Source organism: Dipodomys spectabilis, unplaced genomic scaffold (genome assembly GCF_019054845.1).
Source record: "Dipodomys spectabilis isolate Male_0828 unplaced genomic scaffold, ASM1905484v1 ptg000115l, whole genome shotgun sequence".
Classification (NCBI taxonomy): domain Eukaryota; kingdom Metazoa; phylum Chordata; class Mammalia; order Rodentia; family Heteromyidae; genus Dipodomys; species Dipodomys spectabilis.
In genome coordinates, this window is record NW_024870792.1 from 12,746,677 (window position 1) to 12,773,274 (window position 26,598).

At 36.0% G+C, this 26,598-nt stretch overlaps 1 protein-coding gene across 2 annotated transcripts in view; it reads left to right on the forward strand.

Annotated features, from left to right (window-relative positions):
- Positions 1–26,598, forward strand: part of Pde1a (phosphodiesterase 1A) — a 232,424-nt gene that overhangs the window by 199,365 nt on the left and 6,461 nt on the right. For both annotated transcript variants that reach the window (XR_006148683.1, XM_042688345.1), the window contains 4 exons: positions 9,496–9,577; positions 12,141–12,261; positions 12,970–13,157; positions 25,663–25,779. Coding sequence is in view for 1 of the 2 variants with exons in the window: in XM_042688345.1 (XP_042544279.1) it covers positions 9,496–9,577; positions 12,141–12,261; positions 12,970–13,157; positions 25,663–25,736 (465 nt within the window). In the remaining variant the exon portion in view is untranslated. The remainder of the gene's footprint in view (positions 1–9,495; positions 9,578–12,140; positions 12,262–12,969; positions 13,158–25,662; positions 25,780–26,598) is intronic.

Here is a 26,598-nt window from a genome sequence, read left to right on the forward strand (position 1 = left end):
TATTTCCCCCCCCCCAAGTTGTAAGGTTCTTACCCCACATCCCGTCAAGTGAGTATCATTGTTGTGTTGGTTCATCCTTTGTTCTGCTGTTTCTGTGGTTCCCTTTCCCTTCCATATTGAAAAATCTTACATACAAAACACATGGTACCAAACACTAAGAGAAACATGAAAAACACCCAACTACATATAGGGCATAGTAATAATCTTTTAATTCCATATATTGGAGTTCGTGTTGATATGCTTCTTTATAGCACCATAGTGCTATGCACAAAGCAATTGGGTTACTGGAATCCCCCGTTAAGAATATCATAGACTTATTCTAGTTCTTACAAATGAGGGAAATCATGCAACCTACTTTTCTTTTTTGACCAGTCAATTCTTTTTATTTATTTATTTATTTTTGGTCATGGGGCTTGAACTCTAGGCCTCAGCACTGTCCCTCAGCTCTTCAGCTCAAGGCGATCACTCTACCACTTGAGCTACAGCGCCACTTCCGGTTTTCTGGTGGTTTATTGGAGATAAGAGTTTCACAGACTTTCCTGCCCCAGCTGGCTTTGAACCGTGATTCTCAGATCTCAGCCTCCTGTGGTTAGGATTACAGGTGTGAGCCACCAGCACCTGGCTTGACAGTCAATCCTGATAACCCATTTTAGGGCTGAGTTTGTTGGAATAGCCTGTGGAACTCAAGAAAAGTACTTGGCTATACTTACAGTTTTCATTATACAGAATACAACCTAGCAATAGCCAAATAATGTTATACTTAACAAAGATCTGCGAGGGACAGGAGTGTTCATCTATGTATTCTCTGGGCAGAGTTAGGGTATATCTCTTGTCTAATGATATGCTTAGCATCTAGAAAGCACCTCTGAGCTTCAGTGTTCAGAATATATATCAGAATCTCATTACAAAGACATGATTGATTAAACCATTTCTCATGTGATTGCATTTGATCTCCTGCCTCCTTCCCCTCCTAAGGGCTTAGGGCCCAAAGTTCCCATTCTCTAATTAAGTGGTTAGCTTTTCTGCTGAACAGCCCCAACCCTGGAACTAAGTAGAGGGGAGATAGGTGGTAGTCTACAAAGAGTTTCCTCATCAGCCTAACAGTATCCTGTCAAATCATTTGAAGGAAGAAGAGATAAGAATAACGAATGTTCTGGTTTGGTTTTGGTTTTAAGTGTGGTAGAGTTGTTGTTGCTTTGTTTATTTTCTTCTTTGTTTGTTTGTAATAGGGACTCATTCTGTGCCTACACTGGACTAGAGCTTATGATCCTCTTGCCTTAGTTTCCCAAGTGCTGCATTTTAGACAAGTGATATCACACTGGGATCCAGATAGATTCTTTCTTATACTAGAGTCACTTTTATTTCTACATTTCCAGATTATTTTATCTCTTAACTTGATTCTTTAATATAATCATTCCTTGATTTTATAGGTTTATTTGATGGTATGAGCATCAAATATATTTCTCTAGGTGATTGATTTCTATCTTCTATTATTGATCTCTTTAAAAAACATCACCTGTTCCTAGAGGAAATAACTGAATAACACCACCAATGAACTTAAAATACATCAAATGTTGAAGCTCAAGATCAGGGGTAGAGAACTGTTCTAGCATGTGGAAGGGCCTCATTTTTATCACCACTGCCATCAATCAACCAACCAACCAACCAAAGAAAACATACAAAATAGATTTACTGTTAAAACATATAGGCCAACTTTGTTATACTTAATTTAAAACTGTAATTTTGTATATTGGTCAATTAATGGCAAGAAAATGAACCTAAAGAAAATATACAGATCATTAAAAATAGTCCTTTCAGAGATGAGAAAGCACAAACATGGAGAGATTATCTTGTCTAGTTAAGAAGAAATGTTAGGATGGGAAGGGGAAACAAAAGAGGAGGCAACAATGCTCATGTAATTGTAACCTTTCTGTACACTATTTTCACAATAAAAAATGAAAAAAAGAAGAAATTTTAGAATATTTTAAATTGAATGATGATAGAAACATAAAGAAAATCATGTTACAGTCAGTAAAGTAATATTGAGAGGGAATTTTGTAGTTTAAAATACGTTATTAGAAAAGAATGAGGCTATCAAATAAATTATTTATGTTAGAAAACTAGGTAAAGCTAAGAAAATTGGACCAAAATAAGTTGATAGAGGGAGATAATAGATATAAAAGCAAAAATCAATGAAATAGAGCAGAGACAAAAAATAGCAAGAATTAACAAAGACAACTGATTCTCTGAAAAAGTAATGATTTAGTTCCATGATCAGAAAGTGAGGATAAATTATAAATAGAAAGGGGGATATTAGTATAGATTTTACTATATCAAAAATGTAAGAAATATTATGAACAATTTATGCCAATAAAATTGACAACATAAAGTTGTCAAATTCTTTGAAAGATATAAATTACCAAGCTAGATATAAAGAAAGAAAAAAATCATTATCTGAATAGTCATGTCTACTTTTTAATTTTTTTAATTTTTTTATTTTTTATTGTGAACATACTGTACAGAAGGGTTTCAATTACATGGGCAAGATAATGAGTACATTTCTTATCAAGCATTGTAGCCTCCTCCTTTGTTTGCCCTTCACATCCCTTCCCAGCCTCCCCCCCACCCCCCATCCAATCCTCCCCCCCCATCAAAGTTGTAAAGTTCGTTTTCGACAAGTCATGTCTACTTTAAATAAAACTTGAATTTGTAGTGTAATTCTTCCCATGAAGAAATCTCTAGGTGTAGATGGCTTCACTTCTTAATTCTGATTTCAACTCACATTACTCAGTTCAAATGTAAATTCTCTAAAACATTTCATAGAGAAATAAAGGCAGTCTCACTCAATTTTTTATGAAATTTTGGCAGACAACTCCTGACAAAATCTAGCAATATAAAATAAATGGTACAGCTATCTCTGTCATGAATCTCATTAGAAAAAAATTCTTAAACTACTGGCAAGTCAAATCCAGCAATATAGTAAAAGAAATCTATCCTGATTTGAATAAATTTGACATACAAAATCAATTCATGTGGTTCATCAGATTGAAAAAAAGAGGAAATCATGTTACCAGTAAATGCATAGAAGAAATTTGATGAAATTCAACAAAAAATGACTATAAAAACTCTCAGCAAAGTAAAAATAGGAAACCTCTTTCAATTACCTTTTATAACTAACACAATACTTCATGGTGAAATATTGAAAAATTTTTACACTTAAATCTTAATATCTATTCTACCACTATTTATTTATTTATTTGTGTATCAATTTATTTATTTTCTTGAGCAGTATCTCTCTACATAGCCCCAGTTGAATCAAACTCATGCTACTGCATTACTCCTCCTGGGTGTGGGGAATTGCGCATCTAATGTCCGGTTTGTTCAAAGCACTTCTATCTAATATTGCATTTAAAATTCTAGTCAATGCAATAAGGAAAAATAATTATTTTAATAAAATATTTAATAAAAGTAATTTATCCATATAGTCTCAGAAACTTGAGAATCAACCTAGAATACCTTAAAGGATTTGTAAAAAGCCATTAAAACAAACACATTGGCTGAAACAGAATTGTAGGATCAATTGAATTTCTGTACTTGAGCAACAAACAATTAGAAAATTAAAATTTTAAGATAATATTATTTATGACAGCATAGGATAATGAAATATTTTATCCTTTCACAATGGAGTTTCATAAATCTGTTTCTTGAATATAAATATAATATAATAAACATATAAATATAATGTTTATATAATATTATAATTATATACTTATAATTATATAAACTATTATATAAGCGATAAAATATTAATATATTATATAGTAAACACAATATATTATTATATAGTGCATAATATATTATTTGTAAATATTATATATTATTATGTAACATTTTATATTATATAAAATATATAAATACATAATAGAAATAAACTAAAAATTCTCCACTGCATTAAAAGATTTCTGATAAATACCGGTTCTCTAAAAATTTCTCTCAAATCTCCAAATATATGACTATGAGAGTTTTTGTTTTATGGATTACGAAGCAAAGAATACCACAGTAACAAGGGTAATGAATTCAGTGAAATTGAATTGAGTTTTTTGTTTTTTTTAAGTTCACCACTACTCTCTTCTGGAATATTCCAGAAAGGTAACTAATACTAATAATGAAGCTACTAGAGGCCGATGGCTCTTAACATCTTTGTGTTGGAGTAGAAGCGTTATTCCAAAGACTACTTAGCTCCTCTGCTGCTCTCAGTGTGTGGAGGCCTGACTCCATATCTAACCACTAAAACACATAGAATCTGAAAGATTAAGTCTTGAAAGAGTCTTGGAAATGCATTTGTGACCTTCATTTTTCAGTTTTTTTCTTTGTTTTTGTTTTTGTTTTGTTTTGCTTTGTTTTAAACAGGGCTCTTGGTAGACCATGACAGTTATGACTTGGTTTCACCCACCCCCCCTCAAAAGGCGTTTGCTTGAATGATCTAATAATGAAGATTAAATGCACAGCCCAAAGGAGAGTAACTACGTGTTTTAATGTGGCTGTTAAAAAGATTAAATTGTCTTTGATTGCAATGCTTATCTCTTCCAAAATGAAAATGTTGTCAGACCATCATAAGTTGACTTAGCACTTGGGGGTCTTAAATGATGGAATCTTATATTGAAATCTCAAGTAACACTATCTTGAGTTTTAAAAGGGAATGGCTTTCAAATCCCATTCAGAAAAATATGCAGAAACAAGAAAAATGGTGGAATTAATGCTGAAAATAAGTGAGTTTGTACTGCAATAAATATGGTCCTCAAGCAAAACTTCTTGACTTTTCTGAGATTCACTCAAATATGGTATTTACTCCAACAGGTATAATGTTTTCTTGCATTTAAGCTAAATAAATTAAACAACATTCTTACTTCTTCTTAGCTATACTCCATATTTTAGCCCTTTGGAGTTGAATTCATCAGTGACTTCAAACTCCTTGGTTTGTGCTTTACTCAATGCATCTGCTTTCACACTTGATGTGGGGATCTGTGTAGATGTTCTAGAATTAGGGCTGCAGTAGTTCTCTATGTGTTTCCTAATTGCTCATCTGTGCATAAACATCTGTGAAATTAACCTTTTGTCAAGCCCACAGTATTGATAGATACTGTCTTGTTACACGTTGAGCTAAAGTAATTTGGTCTTTTCATCTCAGACAGTGAAAACAACTCTTTTATAAAGCAATTATATTCCTTCAGTCTTTCAGAATGTGCTAACAATTTAAGTGTTGCGTTGGGTTTTCACCAAAGTAAAGGATATCTGGCCACAAATTTCCATAGCCCTCAGCTGGGGTTATCCATACAAATAGTTTGGATTTCTGGTGTTTTCTGATTATTGGTATTTGGTTATTGCTGTTCTTTGCTTGCTTTTATAGTACTCATGATCAAAGCCAGGGTATCCTGTATGCTAGGCAAGTGCTCTGCCTCGAGCAATACCCCCAGCCACATCTCATTAAAGAAACTATTTTTATTCATATTCATCAAAAATATGGCTAATAATGCAAAATAGAATTGGTTTCATTAAAAAAATGTAAACTCTGGTTTTCCATGTTCACAGCAGTGGAGATGTGACTTCCCTGTGTATGTATGTGGGGATTTTCTTTCCTGTACCATTTCTGGCTTCTTCTAAGATGGGTGAGAAAAGGAAAGTAACAGAGAGTGAGCGGTCACTGTACTCTCTAACTACAAGACAAATGTGCAAGTGTGAATAGCTGATATTATTTGTTATACTTTTGGTCAGTTTTGGTGTGTGTGTGTGTGTGTGTGTGTGTGTGTGTGTGAGAGAGAGAGAGAGAGAGAGAGAGAGAGAGAGAGACAGACAGACAGACAGACAGACAGAGATAGAGACAGAGACAGAGACAGAGCAAACTCAGGACCTGGGTGCTGTCCTTTAGCTTTTTCACTCAAGGCTAGCATTCTACCATTTGAGCCACAGCTCCACTTCCAGCTTTTTTTCTGGCTAATTGAAAATAAAAGCCTTCATGAAATTTCCTGTCCAGGCTGGCTTCAAATGGCAATCATCAGATCTCAGCCTCCTAAATAGCTAGAAGTACTGGAGGACAGATTTAAGTTTTACACTTTTCAGAAGGAAAGTTATCAGAGAAACAGTAATTATGAAATATTTTGCTACTTGGGAGTTACTCAAGGGTAAATTCTTAAAGCTCAGCTTTCAGTAACTATAAGTAATAAAATTTTCATCTTAAAAGCATTCCTAACATGATCACAAAAAAGATAAACATTGATTAATTTATTACATTGCTAGCTGAAAAAAAAAAAACAAGTGATTTGGGAGGTATATTATTTGGAAGGTCAAATTTTCTTTTTTTTTAGTTCTACATTATATATCGTCAAACCCCTCTGTTTCATCATTCATGCTTAGGTGTCATATAAAGATTGTTATTTCAAAGTAAAATTGTATTTCCTATACTAATCTCCACAGGAAGTCAATATTCCCTAACCAGAGATAGGAAAATAAAACTATAACGTTGGTCAAATTAGTACTGAGAGACTATAACTTATCCCTTAAAACATTTTCTCCCGTAATAGCATGTCCTTGTCCTATTAGGTTTCAAGTTGCTTTATAATCTAGCTACAGGGCCCTTTCCTGACCTTGCACTCATGGCCTTTATGTATCCTAAAGAACAAATAACACCTTAAACTATTTATAAGGAAGCTGAATTATTAATATACTTTAACATTCAAAGCATACTTTTGCAAGGGAAATTTGATGACCTAAATTAATTGTGGCATGCAGGAAGCAAGGAGAAAATCAAATCTTTCTCTCTGCATGTGAATGTCCAGTACCTAAGTCATATCTGAAAATGTTATCCAGCCATCTATAAATTTAGCTCAGGAAGAGTAAAATATCACTGTGCTTTTTGGGAGCCTAAATAGCTATTTAGCAGTTTACCAGAGAGCACTACAACATAAAAATATACGTACTGAATTTGTGCCCTTAAAATAGCAGTTAGCAACAGCTTGACCAATAAAACCAGTTCACAGCAACCTAACTGTGGTGAATAAAGGAAATAATACAGTTAATCAATAAGGCAGTTGTATATATATTTTCTAATACATATCGCCAATATCACATTGCCTGGAAAGTCTATTTGCTGCCTTATTTCTATTTTAATAATGTAAGTATAATTACTTACAAATTATTAAAAATGTTACAGTTTGAAATTAGTCTTGTACCTTACTTTAAGAAATTAAAAATCAGTTCCATACTAGTCTTTACACCTGCCTCCCATCGCAGCCTCTTTTTTTCCATTGCTGACTCACTTGCTCTCAATCTGACTGGAGACCCAAAAGTCATCCTTATTTCATCCCAGCATCTCTCAGATTGCGGACAAATTAATCTTCCAAATAATCTTTCAAATTAATCTTTCCTATCATATCAATGCCTTTCTCAAAAAAAGGGAGAAAAAGAAAATTCTATTTGGTTGCATGCTACATAAAATACAAATTCTTCTTCCAGTAGTTTAAAACCATTCAAGATATGCTTAGATATTATAAATGTCTTTAATATATACAGCTGCTCATTGTTGCTACCATGAATTATGACTCTTCTTGGTTAAATGTAATTACTATTTACCAACTGTTAAGCTGTGGCTTTAGGCTTCCTATACATTATCTTAGGTAGCACCAGAATAATCCTTTTAGGCAGATACAATTATTACTAAGTCTTACCACTAAAATTAGGAGGCCAGTGTCACAAAGTTAAGTCACAGCAAAGGCTGAGACCTATCTGCCCTATCAGATACTGGTGATCCACTCTTCTAAGTCCAAGGCCAGTGGCATTACTAATTCCTTTCCTTTTGACATGGAAGCTGGCTACACGTATTAATTCTAAATTAAATCGATGTTATAAATTCAGAAGGTTGCTGGCAAAAGTCATAGAAATGTGTGATCACATTTACATTTTGCCAGCCAATTCTGATTTCATTCTGCCAGCATTGTGGCTTAAGGGGACTAGACCAGGAAATGTTCTAAGCAACCCTCCAAAGCCACAGACAGCCCTCATGTGAGAAGGAAGCAGGCTGAAAGGAAAGTAGGAAGTCTTTAGCCAGATGTTGTTTCCTTAGGCGAGATTGGTGCTTTATGAAGGAACACAGCCAATAGCAGGACAAAAATAGGGCCTCAAACACTCATTCAAATAGCCAGACATTTAAAATGAACAGGGGTGAGGAAAAAGAATCTTTCCTTCTCCTTCTTTGTCTACATGTGCATCTTCTTAGATTTAAGAGGAGGAACTGATATGTGATGATGAGAATTCAGATTGACCCAAAATAACCACCTGTCCATTACAAGATGAAAATCAATTTCTCAGGACGAGAAACCCAAATAGAAATGGAATTCTTTCACATTTGTGCTCAATTAATCTATCTTAGATAAGATTAAATTATTGTTGACATCATAATTTTCTCTGAGAAAAAAACGTATTAAAATAAAACTGTGGACACAAAGTGGGAGAATGTTGTGGATATTCCTCATTACATATTGTGAAAGAGTTAATACAACTGAATGACTAGAACGATCGTTCAAAATGCTCATGCAGGTTAAATTTGAAAAAGCAGTCCAGTCACAAGATCTTAGTTTTAAATTGGTGCTCATGTATACGTACCTTTAAAATGATAATAATAATAATAATTTAAAAAAAAACAGCACAAACCAGGTGGCAGTGACTGATACATGTAATCCAGGAGGCTGAGATCTGAGGATCTCAGTTTGAAGCCAACCAGGGAAGGAAAGTCCATGAGACTCATTTCCAAATAACTACTAAAATTCAGATATGGAACTGTGACTCAAGTGCAACAGAGGTAGCCTTGAGACACAAAGCTGAGAGACAGTGCCAAGATTTTGAGTTCAAGCCTCAGTACCCACACAAAAGAAAGAAAGAGAGAGAGAGAGAGAGAGAAAGAAGGAAGGAAGGAAGGAAGGAGGAAGGAAGGAAGGAAGGAAGGAAGGAAGGAAGGAAGGAAGGAAGGAAGGAAGAAAAGAAAGAAAGAAAGAAAGAAAGAAGGAAAGAAAAAAGGAAGAAAGTAAAGGAACAAAGAAAGAGAGAAAGAGAAGAGAGGGAAGGAAAGGAATGAAAGGGAGGGAAAGGAAAGAAGCAAGCAAGGAAGGAAGGAGGGAAGAGAGAAAAGGAAAAGAAGCAAAACATCCATCCATGAACTTTATTGTTAATTAAATGCTAAATAATATACTGAGGTGATTAATTTCAGAAGTTCCCAAAGAGCAAAGGTCTTTTCAATCATGAAGTCTACCGATACTGAATATATTCATAATGTTCCCCCTTCAGAAGGCTCCCAACAAAATACTATCTAGAAAAATTAGCTAAATGTGGGCTTTTAATCATACGTATACACACAATGAACGATGGCTGCTTTTTCAGGCATTAGAATTAAGCTACACATTAAGTTCTTCAGCCAAGTCTGTACTAACGTGCCTTTCTTTCCCCCAGGGAGACAAAGAAGCTGAATTAGGGCTTCCATTCTCCCCACTGTGTGACCGGAAGTCGACCATGGTGGCCCAGTCACAGATAGGTAATGCTGAAGAAATGTAGTCCTGGAGCATTGGGGCTCAGAGAGACTGGTCAAGCTTCAAATGCGTACACGAGCCACTCAGTTGTCCAGGGAAACCTCACATTGCGTTCACCATAATGTTTGGCTTTAGGCTGATCTCGATGTTGCAGAATGAGAATTATTGAAATAAATTCATCAAATGTATTCAAGCAAGCAACACGAACCAATGTTATTGTTATGCTGGTTGTAAATGTTCTTCTTGTTCAAGGGAATGGTAGTTTTATTTTGATACTGGTTTTTGGTTTCTGCAATCTACGTAAGACCTTTTGATTAAATATTAGCTTTCTAAGGTGTTATTGCCAAGTTTCGCTGGCATGTTTAATATGTAATCTCACACATTTTCTTTTGATAAAACATCTTGGTGTTATAAACAGATAAGCCAACAGCAGGAAATTTGCACATGATATTATTTCCCGTCACACTTGTTCTTATCTGTATTTGTGTTGGGCACAGCAACTCTAGTCCATTATTAAAATCTACAATTACAATGTCACACAGCTCAAATATTTGCAGCAGTGATTCCCTAAGCCAGCATCCTCCCTACTGAATTACATGACCAATGAGTTCAGAGTCGTCTCTCACCTCACCCCTGCTCTGTGCTCTAGCAGTACCTACTACAAAGCTGTTTGCTTTAACCTTTCCCCCTTTCCAAGTTTCAACACCTCTTTCTATAAAGTACCAAACACCCAGAGCTTCACTGAGTGTAGAGAACACTGACCCAGCAGGCTAAGGATCTCGTCTGCCAGCTGGGAAGGACTGATAGGCCCCAGTTTTGTGGCTGTAATAGCAATCACTGTCTTATTTACCAGCTGTGATGTCTCTCTGGACAGTTTGTGTATCTTGGGCATTTGGAACTGCAGGCAGAACATGGTGGACAACTAACATTACTTTCATTTTAAATGTCCAGTAAGACACAAAATTATTGAAGTATTTTTAAATTAGAAACATGCCTCAATATATACTATGGATAATCTACTAGAACTACGGGTTATTTTATGGATCATCTTCCTGTGCAGATATTTTCCAGAACCTTCCTTTACCTTTCTTCTTATATTCAGATAGTAGTCCATTCCCCCATCCCCCCCCCCCCCCCAGGTAAGAAGCACTTGATTTCAAACACCAGTGGGAGTTGGGAGTAGAGGTGTACACAGAGCTTAGAATAGTTGTTGTCTCCTCCTCTGCCTAAACACTGGGAGGTAAATGCTCCCAGAGGACAAGGCCCTGTTCTTTGTGTGTCATTTTCCATCTTGACAAGTGCTTTAAATGTAAAAATCATTCAGTCCTGACATCTCAAAGTGGTGGGATTAATGCTGTCTTCCCAGAGATGTTACTGTTCTCTCTGCCGATTTGACAGCACGCGCCCACACGCTGCGAACTAACACTTTACATCCAGAGAATAATAAACAGCAATTTGAAATATTAACACACTGGCAGAAAGCTGATGCAGTAAGGAGAAGGGGAAAAAGAGTGCTTGCCATTCTATGGCCTTAGGTGGGAAAAACTTTCATTATGTAGCTTCTTTTGGAGTTTAAATATCATTTCTGTTTTGGCAAATAACAAAATTTCACCACCAGTAGCCAAATTGGCAATAATACTTCTTGTTGAAAGGAAAAATAAAGCACTGCTCGTTAGATGTGAGTCTGCTGTTAGCAATAGAATACACAGGTTGAATAGTAAATAAGAAAGCCAATACACTTTCATTAGCAAGCTTAAATCATGCCATGTTTACTGCCTGAGGCTCTGTGTGTGTGTGTGTGTGTGTGTGTGTGTGTGTGTCTGTGTATGTGTATGTGTGTGTGTGTGTGTGTGAGTACTTGAGCTTGAGCTCAGGGCCTGGGTACTGCCCCTTAGCTTTTTTGTGTTCATTAGTGAGTTATGTGGATGAATTAATATATTTTTATATTTTCTGATATAGAAGATTTATAAAATACTAAAGATGTATTAAAATACACAAGGAATTTTCAAGTAATAGTCAAAAGAGTGCAAAAGAGATTTGGCATACTATATTACAGATTGTGTGTGTGTGTGTGTGTGTTTGTGTGTGTGTGTGTGTGTGTGTGTGTGTGTGTTGGTACTGGGGCTTGAATTTAGGTCCTGGGTGCTGTTTTTTAACTTTGTCACTCAAGACTGGCATTCCACCATATGAGCTTCAGCTCCACTTGTGGCTTTTTGGTGGTTAATTAGCGGTAAGAATGTCCAGGTCTTTCCTTTATGGGCTGGCTTCAAACCTGGATCTTGAGATCCCAGCCTCCTTAGTGCTTGGGACTACAGGTGTGAACCACTGATGCCCACCTCTGAGAAACTATCTTATAGCACAGTTAAAACATCTATAAATGTTGTGTTATTCATTCTAAAATACTATTAAGAAAGCAAGCAGACCCATTGTTATCATTAAAACCTATTGTAAGACCACGCCAGAAACTCTTACTATTCATCTTAGGATTCAAGAAATTATAACATTTGAATTTATTTTCACTTACCTATTTATTTTACTTACCTATTTATTTTGTTTTTTCATTTTTAGGCTTTATTGATTTCATAGTAGAGCCAACATTTTCTCTTCTGACCGACTCAACAGAGAAAATTATTATTCCTCTTATAGAGGAAGCATCAAAATCCGAAACTTCTAGCTATGGAGCAAGCAGGTATAATTAAGGTGTTCTTTTTTACAATGTTCATCTTTGTGATGTTTAAAATGTTTTTTTTTTAAAATTAATAATTATCCCTTTTTCATTACAGTAAGGCAGGAAATTCTTGCAAGAATTTGAATTATTAGGCAGTACCTCCACCTAGTGGTTATATTTTGTATTACATCTACCGTTGAGGTTCATTATTTAAAAACAAATATGGATATAGGTTGACCCATGGTAACAGTGAGATGTACAAGACACTATGTTGAAAATGAACTTTACAACTTCAGGCGCACAGGGGCGAGGGGGGAGGGAGGAATGAGTTGGAGGGTTGGGGAGGGAAGAGATTTTTTACTCATGTAACTGTAATCCCTCTGTACAGTATCTTTACAATAAAAATATATTTTAAAAAATTGAAAAATTAAATAGATATTCTATATAATAACATATATATACTATAGTATTGTAGTATAATATTGTAGTATAATATACAGTATTATGGTATTATATTATGTATTTTATAATATATAGAATGTGTAGAGTATATAAAATATTAATATAATATGTTGATATGTTAATATCATATTGATACATTATATATTATACATATTGGGACTTCACACCTGATGCGTCTCTGGTCATTTTTGTAGTCGTACAGACATTGCTCCCTACTTTTGTGCCTTAACCTTGGTGTCCTTTGGTTTCTTGGATTATTACCATTAGCTCATCTGGCATTGTGGGCTTACACGTTGCTGACTCTCTGAGACGATCAAATGCAAAAGGCTCCATGAGTGATGGGAGCTACGCCCCAGACTACTCTCTCACTGCCGTGGACCTGAAGAGCTTCAAAAACAACCTGGTGGACATCATCCAGCAGAACAAGGAGCGGTGGAAGGAGCTGGCCGCACAAGGTAGGACCGCCTGCAACACTCACAGTCCATCTCTGTCCTAGCCATCCTCACACTGACTTGGATTTCCTTTTACCTGCTTTTTTCCCTTTTACAAAATATTGGAACTCTTGATGGCAATGAGAACTTGACTACACCTTGATTATTCATTAGCGAGTTAGCTTCTTTGGTAGATAAAAAGAAACTTTGCTTTGCTTATGCTGCACGGCTTACACATGTGTGCGGCAGACGGTAGTGACAACCTGGGCCTGGAAGGAAGACCACAAAGCAAGGACAGCACTGGGTGGAGTGGCAGCCAAGTTGCCACAGTTAACTTCAGGCCTGATTCCGCTCCAGGTAAGGATGTCACCAGCACTTGCTGCTCTTTCCTGACTATTTTTTGTTTTTGAAGAACAAAACCTTCTTTGGTAATTGTATTGCCTTCACTAATTTCCAGTGTTGTAGTTGCTTTTGTCTCCCCATCATCCAAACAGGAAGCCCTTTCCCTTCACACTGGCTTGAAAAGAATTAAATACGTTTATGCTGCTGTAGAATCTGCTTAGAAGTATGGAAGCACTTAGGAGTTACACTGAGCACGATAGGAGTTGGTTGGTACTACTTTAATCATTAGTTCTTATCCATGTCAGAGAAAAGCAGAAAGAGATGAAGGGCTACAGAGGGTTTGAAAGTAGAATTGTTAGGTTTAAATGTGGAAATTAAGAAAACAGTCAAGAACAATGTCAGTATATAGAATTATTTCACAGAAAATAGTTTGACACTCCAACCAAAGATGAAGACATGCATGCCATATTTTTCAGTAATTTAATAAGTCTATTTTTATGACCTTCACAAGACAGGTCTAAAATGTTTATATGGGTGTTGTTTCTGAGTGTAAAATGAAATGTGAAAAAAAACAAAACAGTGAACCGGATTCATATAGGGTAGTTTGCTCATATTATTTAATAGCATACAAATGTTGAAAGAATAAACTAAATATAATCATAAGTATGAATGAGTGACAGTATTGAAAAAACAAAATCTCTGAAATTGAGTGTTGCCACAGAAGGCTAAAAAATGGTCAGCTACAGCAATAGGCTTATGCAACACATATGGAAAACTAAATAATTACAGGAACAGATAAATGGAATGATCCTAGAAGACAGGATGCATTATTCATTTGGGAATTAATGTTATTTTATTTCTTAAATTGGATACTGGATAGATATTTCCTTTTAATATTTGTATTATTTTTAAGTAGCTGTACAAAGCAGTTGCCATTCAAGAAGGCAGTTTCTGAATACAATGTGTCTTGATCAACGTCACCCCTTTCAACATTCTCAGCCATCTAGATGGACATTAGATTAGATTACACATGCTACATACATTAGTTTCAGAGTAACATGCTTTATGCATGCATTTATAAATCCAAATTCATGTGGATACAATGTTTTATAATCACAGTTAAAAATTGCAATCAGCTACAAAATGCATCTAACAGGAGTCCATATTTAGATGAACAGCAACCAGATATTTCCATTTTATTTATTACTGCCCTCATTTCTGGTCTTAAAATGACTAGAAGTGAAAGCTTCTTTATTATAACTTCACTGACATGGAAACAAGCAAGTTCTGTGATGCTTAGTGCTGTAGAATATGAGTTAAGCATCAAGGCTTTGAAGAGAAGCCCAGATTCTTGGTCACTGTCATTTCAGCTCCCAAGCTGCATTTCATAGATATAGCCATCCCGTTAATCCAAGAGCAGCAAAATGTTCTAAATCCTGAGACTCCAGGGGTCATCAATGACATGAAAAGGGGCAAGGGAAGAAGAGTAGCAGAATGAAGGGGAAGAGGGAGAAGGCAGACACAAATGCATTGTATATGCCACAGAACTAAGAAAAAGTAAGGGGAGGGGCAGGTCGAAGCAGGGGGGGGATGTGAAGATACTGAGGGGATGACACAGCTCAAGATGCATTGTATTTATGTCGAAAAACGAACTTTACAACTTTGGCGGGTGTGCCCGCGGGCGGGGGGGGGGGGGGGGGCGGTGGTTGGGCAGGGATGGGAAGGGGAAACAAAGGAGGAGGCAACAATGCTTGATAAGAAATGTACTCATTATCTTGCTCATGTAATTGTAACCTCTCTGTACGGTATTTTCACAATAAAAAAAGATGCATTGTATACACAAATCGCTTTGTTAAATGGCAAAAAAATGCAATAACCTAAAAATTAAGAAAAGAAAGGAAAGGGTTTGGGTGGGAGGGAGGTGAGAATATTAAAAGGGGCGACAGTAATCCAAGAGGTACTATATTCATAGACTGCTCTGTTAAATGGCAAAAAAAAGAGTAGTTTCACTCCATACATCTTCTCTAAAGCAGCTGGGAAAATCTGTCTTGAAATGCAGCTTGCAGACTCTTGGACATGGAACCCTTATGAATGGTAGCAACACTTCCTCCACCTCCAACGTTCCTTTGGTTAAACTCTATTTGGAATGAGGAAAGGCCTTCATTATCTACTGCACACTTTTCAGCATCTGTGTGTTTGCCCCATCTCGCCCCTTTTCTGCAGTCTTTTAGAGCTGACAGGAGACTACATGAAGACCTATGGCTATCCTTGTTAGCAAACCTGTGGCAGGTGCGTGAGGATTATTAGTAGTTAGCATTGCTCCCTTCTGTTCTGTTTCTACCTGTGAAGCCTCAGGCGCACCCTGTCACCTTCTAGATACAGCAGATTGCAGTGCCAAAGGGAACAATATTTTCCCTGATGAAAGTTCACTCCCCAGGGAAAGCAGTCATTCTCATCAGTCCAGCCGTGCTCCAGTCTTGAAGATCGATGCTGCATCTTTGAAAGCAAGGCAGCTAAGGCAGTGAAGGAAGGATCATATTTGCTGAACTGGTGGCTGGTGAGCTTATAGAAGCCCTAACAACAAGGAAAACATATACAGGAAAGAAACACACCAGATGTGAAGTGCTGTATAAACGTAGCTCATCCACATTAGGGCGTGCCATCTTATACGGTGAGTCACCCCTGCGGCTGGAGTGGCGAGGAGTCCTGCGGGAACTGTTGGCAAGACGTTTGTGCTTAGAGCAGCCCCTGAATGGCAAGCACTAGTAGCCTCCATGAGTCATCCTAGGGTGAGTTTTGTCTACCTCGCATCCACCAAGGCTATGATGAGTTAAACAAAACTGAGAATCAATCCCACACCCACTTTTCCTTTCTTCTCAAAGAGAATGCACATGTTGGAGGAACAGATATACTCAGACACCTCTACTCTCTAGACATCCGTCTGGAATGGAATGCAGTATATTGCTTATGGTTCAGAGTTGTAGTAGGCTACAAGTCGATGTGGAGAGATTCATGTTACATTTCCCAGCCACAGCACCTGTATTAATGAGATGCTAACATTCCATGTACCTACCTTCCACCTGAAGAGAACAAATGCATCTTATGAGATATTATGATCAAGGTGTGTTGTGCATTTTGGAAATACAGAGCCCAATTTAAGGTCAGCAGCTATGAATGAAGTTATTACAGTATTTGCAGAGGCTTCCTGTGAGTCAGGGCATAAGGCATGTACGAACACACACATATGAATACAACTGATGAAACAAAATTTATGGTGGAGTTAGGATTAGGGTAAGAACCAGAATTAGGGCAAGGCTCTTTGATGATTAGGTAAGAGTACATTGGCATCCATTAGAGGAGAGTTGGCTCTACTATATGGAAGTCTGACTTAAACGGTAAATATATACAAATGAAAGGATATCACCTTATAGTATGTTGCATATTTGTCTTCGTTAGTTAAAAGATCTTTTAAAACATCCACTGGCAATAGGGAAAATATTCAATGGCAAAGGGGAAAACTAATTGCATGGAAGAACTTTATCTTCTTGTTCCGTTTCTGTACTTGTCACTTGTTCATATTTTACTTTGCAAATATGAATAATGACTACAAGACGACACAGTAATTTTATGGTAAGAAATATGGAATTGGAAATTTAAGCAATATACAGGGGGAATGGGGAAGAGAGAAGGTAAGTTGGTGCCTTACTGTTAACAGAGATGCTGGATTCCTAAACTGAAGACCTTGGTACAAGGCAGGAAATGACTCTGGGACAGTTCTCACATCTAGGTACCCTCATCCAGTAAGAGTGTTACGTATAACCAGAATTTTCCTGGGCTCCTATGCCCTGCTTGCAGAGTGACCAGGTTCTAGATGTTGTCATAACCCCAATGGTTAACCCAGTTTCAAGAACATTAGAAATTTTGGTATCTTGACTTTGTCGCTTGAGGAGATCATAAATAGCCTCAGTTGTACCTACACATCTCTGTTCTATCTCTAGACCCTTTAGGCTTACAGTATACCTCTTCCTTTCTCTGTTCCCACACTACTACCTCTAAAATCCCCTCAGTTACAACGATTTAGTTCTGGCTCAAATTTAATCAACCAAACAAAAATCTGATGTGTCCCAACATGGTTTATATAATATGCAAAGCATACTTTGGGGCCTCCTGTGTGATCATAGTTGGATTATGATTTTCAACTTTATTGGTGTCTCTATAAAATATTTAATTTCTCATTACTCTCAGGAAGTCTAGCACAGTGTCTATGATTACCTCTGTAATCAGAAAGAATCACTGATGAATTAGATGTTTTGTTGTATCTTTATAGTAGTTGAGATGATATTAAATATATATTAATATTGTAGTTAGATGTGTTTATTTAAAATTATGTCTCTTGCTGGAAAGCTAATAAATATATTCTCAGTGAGAATAAGAACTATAATGTGACTATAAATCTACCAGTAAACACACTGGCTGGTAAAAAAATAAAAAATACACTTGAACATGATAAATTGTACAGGTCTCTTGAGAGTCACACAGTGAGATCAGAGGAGGATATTCTTAGGAGAGGATCATGAGGGCTCAATAGCTATGTGCATATGATTATATAAAATGATATTTATCTAAATGAACTCCAAGAAACATTAGCGAGAGGTTTTATTCCCCTTTGTTGCTGTTTTTGCTTTTGTTACTGTTGTCTAGTATATAAATGTATCTGTTTAGGGGATGGTAATGGGAGCACAGGACAAGGATGAATGCAGCAGTTATATTCATTAGGCACTATGTTGAAAATAAACTATACAATTTGTGGGTGGGTTCAGGAGGGAAAACAAACATGAGAACAAAGGAAGAGGCGACAGTGTTCAAAAAGAAATGTACTCATCACCTGACTTAGGTAACTATAACCCCTCTGTACATAACCTTTACAATAACAATAATAAAACAGTATCAGACTTAAAAGTATCAATGAAAAGAACTTTAACAAATAGGTTCTTTTCTTTTTTCTTTTCTTTTCTTTTTTTTTTTTTGGGGGGGGGGGGTCCGGTGGTGAGGCCTGAACTCTGGGTCTGGGCGCTGTCCCTCAGCTCTTCAGCTCAAGGCTAGCGCTCTACCACTTGAGCCACAGCACCACTTCTGGCTTTTTTCTTTTTGCTTATGTGGTGCTGAGGAATCGAACCCAGGGCCTCATGCATGCAAGGCAAGCGCTCTACCACTGAGCCACCTTCCCAGCCCACAAATAGGTTCCTTTTGTTGCCTGAAAAAAATAAAAAATAACACTAGAAATCTTTCTCACAAGACTAATGGTAGAATATTAACATTTTAAAAGATTAATATTATAATGTGATAGTTCCCATGTAATAAATTGTGATCTATCACTATTCATGCCTAGTCAGCTGTTCAGGACTGTGACAAAATGCCCGTAAGTAAACCACTCAGAGAGGAAGGGTGTATCTGGGCCGCTTTCAGAGGTTTCAGTGCTTGGTGGGATGCCTCCAGCTGCAATGAGCCTGTGGTAAGGAGGAGCATGCAGGCAAGGGCCTGCGGCAGAAGAGGATACAGCCTCATGGAAGAATAATAGAGAGAAAGGATCTAGGCACAAGATATATGGGCATGTCATACCCTTAATTAAAATTGATACATTGCTATTTATATACTAATTACCCTTATTGGATGGAAAAGCATTCCAAGATGCTCAGCAGGTACCTGAAAGAACACATAGAACCTAATCCTAAATCTCTCTCTCTCTCTCTCTCTCTCTCTCTCTCTCTCTCTCTCTCTATATATATATATATATATATATATATATATATATATATATATATGGCAGAAAACACATTCACTTTGTCTCTCTGAGCTTGACTTACTTCACTCAATCTGCTTTTTCCCAGGTACATACATTTCTCCACAAACACTATAGTATTATTTCTACTGATAGATGGATGAACGTCCATTGTATGTGTGTGTCACTTTTTTCAAAATCTACTTGTTGGTAATAGGACATCTGGGCTGTTCTAGAATTTGGCAATTGTGATTAGTGCTGCAATAAACATGTATATACAGGTAGCTTTATTTTGATTTTCAGTCATTTGGAAAAGTGCCCAATGATAGTCTATTTTAAGCTCTTTGAAGAATCTGTGTATTGCTTTTCATTGTGTTTGCACTTATGTATGTATTCCACTAATAACACCATTTGTGTTATTTGTACTTGTATTTGTATTTTTTAGTTTTTTTCAAGGTGATGTACAGAGGGGTTACAGTTACATAAGCACGGTAATAAGTACATTTCTTGTCAAACTTGTTACCTCTTCCCTAATTGTTCTCCGACTTTCCCTCCCCCACCCAAGTTGTACAGATCATTTCCAACATATTGTCTTGTGAATATTGCTGTGGCATTGGTTATCCCCTTGCCTTTTGTCTCACCATTCAGTTCTTCCTCTTCCCTAGGTGATTTTGGTACCCTGGTATCATATATATGTTATTTTTTACTTCTGTCTACTTAGTGTGTACTTAGCTCATTTGCCCATTTGTTCAATTGGTTATTGAATCTTTAAGGGTATATTTTAGCTCCTATATATTCTGGTTGTTAGACTCTTGACCAGTATATAGCTGGGAAAGACCTCTAATTCTGTATGCTTCATTTTTAGCTTAGCAAATACATCCTCCACTGTGCAGAAACTTTTTAGCTTGCTGCCATCCCATTTGTCAATACTCTGTCCTATTTGCTAAGACTCTGGAATTGCACTCAGGAAGTTCCTGCCTGTGTCAATAAGATCTAATGTTTCTCCTACTCTTTCCTGTAGTAGTTTCATTTATATTGAGGTCTTTAATCCACTTTGAAATTATATTAGTAGAAAATGACAGACAGGAATCCAATTTTACTCTTCTGCTTATGGACTTCCAATTTTCCCAACATTATATGTTGAAAAGTCTTTCATTAGTCCAAATTATACTTTTGGCTTCTTTGTCATAAAGTAATAGCTCTAGGTTTGTGGTACATTTCTGGGTCTTCTAGACTGTTCCATTGCTTTTTAGGTCTGTATTTTTGGTTTTGGATTTTGTTTGTGTAGGTGTGATGTGGTGTGTGTGTGTGTGTGTGTGTGTGTGTGTGTGTGTGTGTGCCAGTAGCAGGTATTTTGTTACTAGAACTCTGTAGTAAAATTTGATGTATGAAATTGTGAAAACTTTAGCATTGTTGTTTTTGCTCGTTTGCTTTGTTTCTCCAAGGCCTTTTGGAATTTTGGGTTGCTTTATCTATCTCTGACATTGGGACTTTGGTGGGTATTGCACTGAATTTGTAGATCGTCTTTGACTCTATGGCTATTTTCACAATAATTCTGCCAACCATGAGCATGGAGCTTTTTCAACCTCTTGGTGTCTTCTTCAATCTCTTTCAAAGTTTTATTGTTTTTATAATAGAAGCCCTTCACTTTCTTGGTTATGCTTACTCCTAGATAGTTTATTTTATTTTTTATTCATTTTATTAAGACCATTGTAAATGGAATTGTTCTCCTAATTTCCCTTTCCATCTTCTCATGAAATTATGTTTAATTCATGACAAATTTATAATAGGGTAGCTCCGTCTACCTAGTGAATTGCTGTGTGGTGAATCAATCTGAATGAAAAATGATTTTCATCACCTTTCCAATCTTAATTTATCCATTAAGATAAACTTTAGAGTGGGTCTTTGAAGTACCTTTTAAAGTCATCAGGTTTACTGCATGAGAAAATGAAGGGGTGCAACTGTCTTATTCTGAATTCTTAATATTTCTGCCTACTCCATAAAACTGTAAGTGAACTGCCTATATATAATTTTTATTTTCTTTTTTAATAAGTTTTTTATTGTGAAAATACTGTACAGAGGGGTTACAGTTACATGAGCAAGGTAATGAGTACATTTCTTATCAAGTGTCATTGCCTTCTCCTTTGTTTTTCCCCTACCATCCCTTCCCTCCTATCTCCACAACTACACTTCTCCATCCCCCCCCCCCACCTAAATTGTAAAGTTGGTTTTTCAACATAGTGTCTTGTACATCTCATTGTTACAGTGGGTCAACCTGTGTCCCTATTTAAACATTTTGTTTTTTCCCTTCCCCTCCCCAAATTATACTGATATCAAACACAGTAAAAACAGGGATTATACTGTGGGGGAGGAACATACAAAGCAACAAAAAATCATATGATACCTTATAAATACGTTAGAAACAATAGTAAGAAAGAAACAAAAAAAATACTTGTGTATTGTGGGGTTCATTTCACTTAATTTCATCTGGTAATATGTGCATAGCTTTTAAATAATTGCCTTTACCTTTTCTTGGAACAGACCTTTTTAGGTAAAGAAAATGACTCTTTAAAGAAAGAAATACTGTCCTGTAGCCCAAGATAGTCTCAAAAAGAAGACCCAGCCAATTCAGTAAGCTTATGTATACATAATGTTTATATTTTGTTCCTTCAAATAAAACATTACAAAAAGTGAAGGGGAAAGGTACATCACCACCAAATCCTCTTCTGGTTGGATTTATTACATAAGCCTTCAAAAAACATGATGATCGCATCCTAAAACTTTATTACCATATTTTCTTTAGAAAATAGGCAAGGACCATACTTTATCACGTAATTGATGGCAGGTGATTTGGGATGCCTTGCAGTGAATTTGATTCATATTAGGAAAACATTAGTGATAGAAATGAGTAAGGACTACCTGATAATGGATCCTTATCACTCTGAACATGAGGTTCACTCAGAAGGCTTTCATGATGTTGTATTACCTTTCTGTGTTAGGCTTCTTTAAAAGAGAATTAGTAAGTTTTGTGGTAAAGGAAGACCTAGGAACCATGAGAAATAGAAGTCTTATCAACTAACGTCAGTTCAACAAGATTGCAATACAGTTTTAATGCTAGCTTCATAGATAATAGAGAAGCTACTCATGTTAAGTAACTTCACTTCTATCATGAGAGTACTCTGTCGTATAAGACTTCATAGATCAAAGGTATCAGCACTTTCCAGAATCCTGGCTGAAGGTTATAGATCAATAAAATATTTTGTAAGCTAATTGCTTAAAGTGATTTCATTTTAACTCATAAATTTACAAGGTTATTTTCCTCCAACAAGATCAATTTAAACCCATAAGAATTTCCAAAAGTAGCAATTTCTTCCACCATTACTTTCAAAAACCACAAATAGATGAAAGTGTCTTACACAACTTCTCCTCATTTGGAAAGAGTAGATATGAACATTTACATAGGAAAGAAACAAGTAACATGGAATGAATTTTATAATGCACAAGTGTCTCCCATCCCAGGTAAAAGATGGATACCTAATATGGGATTGATTTCTATCTGTCTGAGTTTTGGAAACTAATTAGCCCTCCACCACTTGGTAGCCTAAACCCAAGAGATAATATAAGCAGTCAGTGCAAGAATAAAAAATTTACTTACCATTTTGAATCTGTACAGTCAATTGAACTCAATTCATTGTACAGACAATTCATTGTACAGATTTGTCAGACAGTATTTGCAAATATTATCAGGAACAACACAACTCTGATGAAATTTTGGATCATGACCATGATCAGCATTTACTTTTCTTTTTTTACAACCTTTTAAAAATTTTATTTTATTTTATTTTATTGTAAAGGTGATGTACAGAGAGGTTGCAGTTACATAAGTCAGGTAATGAGTATATTTCTTGTTAGTGTTACCCCTCTCTCATTTTTTTTTTCTCATTTTCCGTCCCCTGACTCCCCTCCTATGATCAGCATTTTCTGAATCTTCCTTCTAAACAGGTACCACATGGTAAAGATATATTCAGGTTGGTATTGACTATAAGTGGGTTTAGTTTTAAAAATGGGGAAAAATGGCAAATGATGTATGGACATATTTTCCTGTCTCTTCCCTTTTCATCCTAGTTAGAAGGTAAACAAGAAAAGTGCTTCCCACTGAAAATGTGTTGACTATTTAATACTAACAGTATTGCCTCCAGAAAGTTGGGATATTTTGGTCTTTGGTTTAAAAATAGTGCTCTTTCTATGTCAAGTCCCAAGGGAAATAAGAAAAGAAAAACTCATAATAATACACCACTTACAAAAAATAGTTTCTTCCCCAAATAATAATTAAATCACATCCAAGAATAGTTCTGTACATGTAATTAGAAGGCAACATATTAAATATTATGGCCAACTTTTATGTTGAGCGTTTTACAACATAAAGAAAGTATCTTTCTTCAGAACTGTAGCATTTTATTGATTTTTTAAGGGCACATACAGTGTTGCTGAGCAATTTCAAGCCAGATTGTTTAGGACACACTAAATTAGAGCTCTTGGTAAATCCACTTAATTTATGGAAGACTTTACAGTTAACTTTACAGTTAACTTGGGTAATATTACTTGTAAGTCAGTCAGTATTTCATAAAGATGAAACTTATATCATTTCAACCAATCATTCTGCCAGAAAAAATGATTTCCATTGTTTAATCCATCAAAAATTATTCTTGATGATCTTCAGAGCCGAAGAGAAACAGCCATACAATTTAGAAATCCACGTGATTTTATTTTTACTTTTTGGAGCTATTGAGGTGATCTTAGGGTCTGTCCTCTACTACTCGAGCCCTCTTTTTTGCTGTTATTTTTTTAGATAGAGTCTCCTTTCCCATCATTGCTGGAATCACAGGCCCAACTCACTAACTGCATCTAGCTTCTTTCTATGGAGATGGAGTCTGTGGACATTTTTGCCTGGGCTGGCCTGAAACCATGATATTCTAAGCCACAGAGTCTGAGGGGCCTGGAAATTAGGTACATGACACCGTATCCAGCTATGGTTTCACAAGAGTCTTGGAAACTTTTCTAGCCTAGCAGTCTCAACCTTGTTGATTTCAGTCTCCCAAGTAGCCAGAATTACAGGCATGAGCCACTGGGAGTTGGATTCAAGAATTTTTCAATCGTGGGTCCCTCTTGTAGTCTGATAAAAATCTATAGCTACAAGATGTTTATTATCTAAGAATGATCAGAAAATTATGAGACTACTTGACATTTTGATACTAAAACAGATGATTACTTCACTGAGTATATTTTTATTATTTTTATATTATTTTATTTGTGCTGGTCCTGAGGTTTGAACTTAGGGCTTGGGATCTATCCCTGTGCATTTATTCTCAAGGCTACTTCTACCATTTAGTTACAGCACTTCTTCTGGCTTTTTGCTGGTTAATCAAGGACTTTTCTGCCCAGACTGCAATTCAAACTGCAGTTCTCAGATCTCAGCCTGCTTGGTAGGCAGGATTACAGGCATGAGCCACTGGGTTCTAGATTCATTAGGTATATTTTTAAAAAGACAATTGGCGAGAATGTAATAATAATAAAAATCACAAATAACATTTGCTTTGTGATTTTTCCTTATAAATTATATATGCTTGCTAATTATACAACTTCAGTAAAAACTTCCTTCAACTGAGTTTTCACAGTCTCACAATATATGTTGGAAGAATTGTCTCAGAGTTAACTCCTAAAAAGTATAATTGCTAAAATATTCTCAATCAAATTTCGGACAAAAAAAGCTTTCTGTCATATATAAATAGTTTTTAAATTAGTAAGGTATTTTCAGTAATTGACTCAACAATTTAATTTCTAATTATGTTGTTAAATTTATATCTTGTATAATAAGACTCTTATCTGAACATTTTGTTTTATCATTTCAATTTTGACTAATCCTCTACAACTTTATAATGGGGATCTATCTTCTACAATTTGTCAAGAATATTTTCCATGCTAATGTTTTACTATTCTATGAAACTTATATTGAACTTGAGTGGTTCTAAGATCATAAATTCCATTAGTTTCTTACAGCAGATTATTTTAGTTGAAATATTTCTAATCTCTTCTCATTTGTTTTAATTTGTTTTATATTCATTGCAACTCACTCAAAGGTACTGATCATTGGAGCTTTTTAAAGAATTCATTTTTATTAACAATATTGGAAAACTCAGAATAATTTTACACATGATTTAATAAACATCTAAATATATCTGTGTAATTTGTTTGCATATTCCTAGACTAAATTATAGTTTAGATATTAACTGATCACCAGAAAATTATTTTATCCAGTCTTCAACATTGTACCAGTTGCTGAATCTCCCGACCTCATCTGAATCATGTTCAAAGACTAAGTTTGTTTTGTCTCTTTTATTTTATTTTTAGGTGAGCCTGATCTTCATAAGAGCACAGAAGATTCAGTAAATGCCGAAGAAAAGCAAGCTGACACACATCCATAGATACTAAATACCTTAAAAGCTTCTGTCATTTTAAATGTGAAAGGTAATCTGATTTTATTGACAACAAACCCAGTTTCTTTTTTTTTAATTGTGAAAATACTGTACAGAGGGGTTACAATTACATGGACAAGGTAATGAGTACATTTCTTATCAAGCATTGTTGCCTCCTCCTTTGTTTCCCCTTCCCATCCCTTCCCCTGTCCCCTCCGTTCCCCTCCCCACTTCCCAGCCTCCCACTCCCCAGCCAAAATTGTAAAGTTCGTTTTTTGATGTAATGTCTTGAACATCTCATTGTTGCAATGGGTCCACCTGTATCCCTATCTAAACAATTTGTTTTTTTCCCTTCCCTTCCACAAATTATACCAATATCAAGTACAGTGAAAGCAGGGGTTATACCGTGGGGGAGGGACATACAAAGCAACAAAGAAATCATCTTATAAATATGTTAGAAACAATTGCAAGAAAGAAAAAACATTTGAGTCCTTACCTTGGGGAACAAACCCAATTTCTAAAATGAGTGGTTGTTAGAGTATCCTTAGAAGTAAAGTTATCATACCTAGATTTTGTGTGTGTGTGTGTGTGTGTGTGTGTGTGTGTGTGTGTGTGTTTGTGTGTGTGTGTGTGCTAGTTCTGGGGCTTGAATTCAGTGCATGGGTACTATCACGTAGTTTTTTCACTCAAGATTGTGTTCTATGACTTAAACAAGACCTTGGCTTCTAGCTTTTGTCTTTTTTTTTTTTCCTGTTTCATTGAATATAAGAGCCTCAGAACTTTCCTGCCTAGGCTGGCTTTGAACTATGATCCTCAGATCTCAGCTTTCTGAGTAGCTAATATTACTGATGCAAATTATCAGTACCCAATA